General features: G+C 38.0%; 1 protein-coding gene across 1 annotated transcript; it reads right to left on the bottom strand.

Annotated features, from left to right (window-relative positions):
- Window positions 1–926: 926 nt before the first annotated feature.
- Window positions 927–1,521, bottom strand: LOC104879282 (uncharacterized). Its single transcript, XM_010651749.3, has one exon. The coding sequence runs from the start codon at window positions 1,449–1,451 to the stop codon at window positions 1,104–1,106; it is 348 nt and encodes a 115-aa protein (XP_010650051.1). The 5' UTR covers window positions 1,452–1,521; the 3' UTR covers window positions 927–1,103.
- Between the last annotated feature and the right edge of the window lie 6,212 nt (window positions 1,522–7,733).

Raw genomic sequence — 7,733 nt, forward strand, 5'->3', positions numbered from 1 at the left:
CCTCCTATTTCTCGCGGATCAGAGAATGGACGCAATCAAAGAGATGGCCGTTTTCAACATTTTTAAATTAAATATTTTGAAAAAGAAATATCTTGGGATCAATTCTTAAAGAACATTTCTGGTTCTCAAAATCGAAAAGAAGTGAGTATTTGAGTGAAATGTACCAATTTTGGTTGATTTTTAGAGGGTATGCGAATGAAGTGTTTTTTTTTGGTTCATTGAGCAACGTTCTTCTCACTGGATTTTCGTGCCAAGGAGATTTACTAATGAGATAGTTGTAAGTTTTTACTACTGACTTAAAAATAAATGAAACAATGGTGATGCCTGCGATTTACTTGAAAAGTTTGCCTTCTCCGACAACAAGGAAGTAAAATTTTCTGATATTCCCCATTTCCCAGGTAATTTGCGTAGGGATTCCCCCGTAGCCCATGCAGTATTTGTGGGGAAGAAGTGGCCCTTGAGTTCCCTTCTCAATCTGGGGACAGGCAAGGTTTCCCATCTTCCACCACATGCTCATGAGTCTGACCTCATGGCCTGACACTGCTCCTCCTCCAATATTGTTGAATGCCATTTGTCATGCTTTTCACTCTTTAATACATGAAAAATATATTGATGGATTATCATGGAAGATGTAAACAATCTTCATTAGAAAATTGAAAATATAAAATAAGCATAAACAAGCATTATCATCTGGCAGAACAATCTTTATTCTTTAGCAGCATCACATGATGTTTCTACCCAAACTTCCATAATTACTGCACAAGAAATTTGGAGTGTGCCTTTTCTCCCAAATCCCAACCACCCTATTTATGTTCTTGCCTCCTTCGTTTAGGGACAAATCCATGTTCTTCTTTATATTCTCCCAAAGGTAATAATTTAATGGGACTAGTATATTGTTAACTGCTTCTCAATAAGATTCAAAGAAAGAAATAAAAATCAGAGGAAACACATAAATTAAAGAAAACATATATGTATTACAAAGACGCATAAAAATATATGGATGGAAGGACTGAAAGCTGAAACCATTAATTCTACCATTCCAATGAAAACCCCTGTGGGCCTATCCCATCCAGATTCCAGACATATATAGAAAGAGAGAAGGCCTAGCGAACATGTATTCGGTCAGCGCGAAGGCCGCGGAAATAGCCTCTGGGGTTACTCTCGAAAGGAGGCCTAGCCATCCTATAATCTCTACCAGGAGCTTTCATCATCTTAACCCCCCTCCTCCCACGGCAGCAGCCACAGCAACAATAGTAGAAGACGACAAGGACTAAACCCAGTATGAGAAAAGGTGCCCCTACTTGTATCCAATGACGCAGCTTTTCTCCCCTGGAGTCTGGTGGAAACACCTTGTCCACCTCATCGACCAAATACCCACCAAAGTTCTCTAGTAACACCAGCAACTCCTTCAGCTTCTCCACCACAAACTTCATTACGCTTTCTGCTCCCATCTCTTTCTTTCTTTCTGTTGCCCTCTCTCGCTTTGTTCTTCTCCCTTAAATGAAGATAAAGGCTAATAATGTAGTGGGTAGTGGGTGGTGGGTGGGGTAGGGACAAGTTTTTTTTTTTTTTTTTTCTCTGCTTTATCTTTTCTTTACTTTTTCACTTTTTTTCCTTTTTCATTGATCGATGCCTTCTAGCTGTAAAACAAAGTCTTCTTCAAAACGAAGTCTTCTTCACAGGTCTTTGTTTATCATTTTTTTTTAAAAATTTTTAAATAGTTTTTGTAGAATATCGCGACTTGCCTCTCGACAATAAAATCATTTTTAAAAATTTAAATATAGAATGTAAAAATGCTACACTCTTATATACAACATAAAAATTTATAAAATATTTTTTATGTTTTTAAATGTTGATAAAAAATAAAAAATAAAAAATAAAAAACCTTTACAAAAATAACTGAAAATATTTTTAAATTGTTTTAAAAATTAATACATTTTAATAATAAATCCTAAAATACTATTTTTTTATTAAAAAAAAGTATTAAACATGTGTAGACCCCCTCTTTTTGGCTTTGGTTTTTTATATATCTATATACATATATGTATTCATGGTTAGCCTGCCCGCCACTTGGGAAACACGTGGAGAAAGGCGTTTGAAGGAGGGACCGGGTTTCTTGGAGGAGCAGCTGCATGGAGCACGTGGCGAGGCAGGAGACTGGAGCCATGGTGGTGGTTGGGACTCCACAGATGCTGAGGTGGTGAATAGCACAACAGGTGCTGACTTTCCGGGGAGGTTTTCTTGGACAGGCTATAGAAGAGGAGAAACAGCTGTAGAGGGGCAAGGGGGATGGAGAGATATTTCCTGGAAGATTAACCGAGGGGCTCGAGATCTTGCTGGTAGAGGAGATAGAGGTTGGCGGTAAGCTAAGTGAGCTTCATTGAAGAGGAGATTCACAGGTATTGAGTATCGTTTTTTTTTTTTTTTTTTTTTTTTTAAGGTCTTCCTCATTGTCACTGTTCTTCATCATATTCTCTGGCTACTTGGGCATTGTTGGTTTTCTTGGTTGTGGATTGAGATTTGCTGAATTTGGGTTCGTTTTTGTAATTGCTCTGTTTTGGTTCTTTTCTGCTTTCTTTGTTTTCTCCTGTCAATAACTGATGTATGGGTTGTTTTTGAGATTGATGTTTGATTAATCATGCCCCGACTCCCAGCTTGTCTCACCTTTTTAGACCCATTGAGTGTATCATGAGATGGAGTCTTGATCAATGAACTCTGGGCGTGCCCTGTTTCTTGAGTCTTTCTTTTCTTTTCTTTTTGCTTTTAAAAAATACCGACCATTATTTTGTAAACTACCCGAAAGCTCTTGGGATGAGGGTAGAAAATGTTTCTAACTTCAAGAGGTTTCTGGATTCGACGGACCGGGGAAGTCGAAGGTTCAAGTTATTGGTCTGGTTTTAGTTGCTGTCGGAATGCGTGGAGGAACTAGCAGTAGTGAGGCTCCCATGATTGCTAGGAGAGGGAGGTTGGGTGCTGATCAGCCTATGATTCTGCACATGCTGGATATCCCTCCTGCTGCAGAGGTCTTAAATGGGGTCAGAATGGAATTGATGGATGCTGATTTTCTACTTTCTTAAGGGTGTTGTTGCTATAACCGATGTTGTTGAGGCATGCACTGTGGACAATGTTGCTGTCTTGGTTGTTGGCTGGTTGTTGCTAACCCGGCAAACACAAATTGCCTTAATCCTGAAGGAATTTGCACCATCAATTCCTGAGAAAAGCATTAGTTTGAAAGTCTGAACATTGAGGTGCCCAAGCATGGAGGAGGATGTGGAGGGGAAAGATTATTTAATTTATTAAAAAGAGTCAATGGCCACGTGCAAGCCAAGGGAATGTTCTTAGGGTAGCAAATAAAAAAAAACAACCCAGACCACTTGATGGTCCAAGTGTTAGCTTATGAGACATGAGTTTTATTTATTTATTTATTATTGTATGTGTTTCTAGTTTACCGTGTACCCATTTAAATAATTCCTCCAAGTTCCGGATTTCAAATTCTAATCCCCAATTCTAATTTTTCACACTTGTTTATTTAGTCATTATTATTATTATTATTATTATTATTATTATTATTATCCTATATTTATTTAATTATTTCATTTAAAAACTCTAATCATTAAAATTCAGTTATTCAAAAATTTGGCTTCCCAATTTAATGTTCAATCTCAAAAATTCCACCATTCATTTTTACTCGTTTAAATATTGTTTTCGTTAATTAGTATTATTAACCCATATTTCTTTATTATTTCAATCATTAAAGTCCAATTCTTCAAAAATCTAACGTCCTAATTCAATTTTCAATCCCAAAAATTCCACCATTCATTTTTACTCGTTTAAATATCGTTTTCGTTAATTAGTATTATTAACCCATATTTCTTTATTATTTCAATCATTAAAGTCCAATTCTTCAAAATCTAACATCCTAATTTAACTTTTAATCCCAAAAATTTCACTATTCATTTTTACTCGTTTAAGTATTATTTTCGTTAATTAGTATTATTACTCCATATTTATTTATTATTTTGATCATTAAAATCCAATTCTTCAAAAATCCAGTGTCCTAATTTAAATTTCACTATTCATTTTGTTCGTTTAAATATTATTTCCGTTAATTAGCATTATTATTCCATTAATTTATTTTATTTTACAAATTCCAATAATTAAAGTTCAATTTTTCAAAATTCCGTTTTCCGAATTTAATTTTCAATCAAAAATTCCACTATTCGCGTTCATTCGCTTAACCATTATTTTTGTTATTATTATTATTATTATTATTATTCCATATTTATTTATTTATTTATTTTAAAATTCAAATCATTAAAATTCAATTCTTGAAAAATCTGACTTCCGAATTTAAGTTTCAATCTCAAAAATTCCACTATTCGCTTTCATTCGCTTAACCATTATTTTTGTTATTATTATCGTTATTATTATTCCATATTTATTTATTTATTTCTTTTAAAATTCAAATTATTAAAATTCAATTCTTGAAAAATCTGACTTCCGAATTTAAGTTTCAATCTCAAAGATTCCACTATTCACGTTCATTCGTTTAAATATTATTCTCATTATTATTATTATCATTTCATTAATTTATTTTACAAATTCCAATAATTAAAGTTCTATTTTTCAAAATTCCGTTTTCCAAATTTAATTTTCAATCTCAAAAATTTTACTATTCACATTCAGCTGTTTAATGATTATTTTCGTTATTATTATTATCCCGTTCATTTATTTATTCACTTATTCATACATTTAAAACCTCATCTCCAAATAATTTCCCAAAATTTAAATCTCTAAATTCAATCTCCAATCTCTAAAATTCTATTTTTTTGCAATTATTTACTTAATCTTTATTATTTCATCATTATTATTATTCCATTCATTTATTTATTCACTTATTTATTTATTAAAATTCCGTCTTTAAGTAATTCTTCAAAATTCTAATTCCCAAATTTAGTTCTCTGAAATTCCAATTCCTTTCAAATTTAATTTCTAAAATTCTCATTCTTATACTTAATTTCTAAAAATCCAATTTTCAAATAATCTCTAAGACTCCGATTTTCAAAAAGCTAGTTTTCCTTCGAACAATCTTAATTTATGTTTGGTAATGCATGTGATATATTTCGTGTGCTATATTGTGCACTGACTCTGTTTCCATGATAGCGCGTTGCTGTTTGCTGCCCAGGTATGCATTCACTCATTTTGATCATTCACTATACACATTCTGATTCCCATATACGCATGATTGATGTGAGTATCCATAGACTTTCTTATTGACTGCCACGTCAGCTTCATTCTATTAGTAGAGACCCGACTTTAGGGGCTTAGAGGGGTGCTACGGTCTTTACCGTACCTTCCCAATGAGTAACCTGACCCCCGTACCCGATCCGATTTTTCGTAGATCACCTTTTCCAAATAAGGAGTTACACTTAGGGTTTTTCTTTCTTATTTTGTTTACCCTTTTAAAAATAAAACAAAAATAAGTGGCGACTCCAAGTCAGTTTTCTTAATCAAATAAAATCAATTTTTCAAAATAAAAATCGAGTTCGTCATCGAGTGGGAAACGCATGAGCCGAAATGCGGGGTCCACAAAATGGCGACTCCACTGGGGAGTTTTTTTAGAGGGTCAAGCTTGAATTTAGAGTGAAGCAAACGTGGCATTTGATTGGACGATCAGTGGATGCTCATCTCTTGATTGCACATTGAGGATTTCTTGACGCATGCTTAGATGTCGTATTCATTTGAGATTTTGACATGCTGGATTATTGATGATTGATCTTATTGCATTGCTTAGTGTAGTGATTATGATTTTGGCATGATTTTTCTGATCACTTCACATGCATGCACTCACCATTGTATATCACTCGGCTTGACATGTTGATTCTCTGACTTGTATACTATTTTGATCGCCTTTGAGCATGATGTTTGTATCACTATTCGTCTTGATTGTCGTATTCTCGCTTATCTTGTGTGTACATGAGTGATATATTCTGCTCTGCCTGACTGTATGATGCATGACTGCCCTCCCTCTACATGATTGCATGTCGCTTGTCTATGTGGGTCTCACTTCTATCCCCTTACTTCCAAATCTCTTGGTCTCGGTCATTCCTTTCATCTCGGTTCTCACTATTGCAAGTGTGAGACCTTCTGTGTGCTTGCTCTCTGACCGAGCCAGAGATTAGGAGTAGGGTCTAGCGACGGGCTATATCGATGCACGGGAGCATTCTGGAGGAGAGCGACACTTTGATGTCGATTGGAGTCCGATCATTGAAGACCTGTATAGCCCCGAGCTAGGTTTCATGGATAGTTGTGCGACCAGTGTGTTTCCTCTTTTGCTCTAGACTCTTAGGGTTTTCGGATGCACCCACACCATTCACTGTGCACTTTAGTTGACCATTGAGCGTCGAGAGTTTGAGAGGTTTCACCATAGGAAACCCCCTGGGATGTCGAGGTAGTGCATGTGTGGAGGTGATGACCACCTTGCATGGAAGCACCCCGTCTCTTTTTGAGGCGTGCAGATGGTTGCGTACCGCCGGAGGGTACGATCGCTTCTGCTAGGGATCTTTTAAAGTCCACCCATATCCATTTAGAGCCACCTTCACCTTGTAAGTTGAGCCATAGATCCTCCGATTAGGACTCCCTCCCTACACATGGGTGCATCTGTGGGCCTTCAGAGCCGGTTCAGTAGTAATAGGTTTGGTTACCTTCGCAGTAGTCTCTTATATATCTGCTCAGGATTGGATATCGGTTTGTTTGCTTCTAGGCTACCTTTTGACACATTTGATAGACATTCTTTGTGAAGTTTCCCTTACCCCGCACCTTATCTAGTATTTCCACTATTACAGGAGTACCGATACGTTCAGTCTGGGTTCGACTTCTTGGATCAGAGTTGGGAGTAGATTGATCAGGGCATCGGACCAGTTAGACCAGAGATCAGATCAGAGGGATATGGATTCACAGATAGTTACCGTCGATCAGTTCGCTGAGGCCATGGCTTCGATTCAGGAGGCTATAGCTAGCCTTGGCCGGAGGATAGATGGGCAGCAGGCCCAGCAGGTCCCGCCCCCGGATGGTGCCCAGTATGACCATACAGTGCCACCACCCCCTCCACCCAGTCAGTCAGCACCACAGGCCATGCCGTTCACCCTACATAGCCAGACCGAGGTTGCTCCGCCTCCCGCCACCGTGCCTACCCCGACCTCAGAGGACCCACATGCTCGCATGGATAAGCTTGAGCAGGGGTTGAGGCAGTTGAGGACTTCCGACAGAGCCATTACTTGGGAGGGTTTTGATGGAGTGCCGGTAGCCAGCTTGCCGGCTAAGTTCAGGATGCCTGACATTGAGAGGTATACTGGCATTGGTTGTCCACGCCTCCATCTCCGATTATACAGCACCGTGATGAGGGCTCATGGACTGGACGAGCCTCAGATGATTACTCTTTTCCCACTATCTTTGAGCGGGGCGGCCCAGCGTTGGTTTGCATCTCTGGAGGCCTCGAGGCGCCGCACATGGGACGACTTGGCCCAGGAGTTCCTACGACAGTTTTCGTTTAACACTGTCGTAGATGTATCGAGGAGAGAGCTCGAGGCTTTGAGACAGAGGGCAGAGGAGTCTGTTTCTTCTTTCATTTCCCGCTGGCGCGGGAAGATAGCTGAGATTATCGATAGACCATCAGAGAGAGACCAGATTCAGATGGTTTTGAGGAGCCTACAGCCGCGGATCGCCAGACATGT

The sequence above is a fragment of the Vitis vinifera genome, chromosome 1 (assembly GCF_030704535.1).
Source record: "Vitis vinifera cultivar Pinot Noir 40024 chromosome 1, ASM3070453v1".
Classification (NCBI taxonomy): Eukaryota; Viridiplantae; Streptophyta; class Magnoliopsida; order Vitales; family Vitaceae; genus Vitis; species Vitis vinifera.

Excerpts from the sequence above, each read along its gene's own strand:
- LOC104879282 (XM_010651749.3), bottom strand. The coding sequence starts at position 1,451 with ATGGGAGCAGAAAGCGTAATGAAGTTTGTGGTGGAGAAGCTGAAGGAG.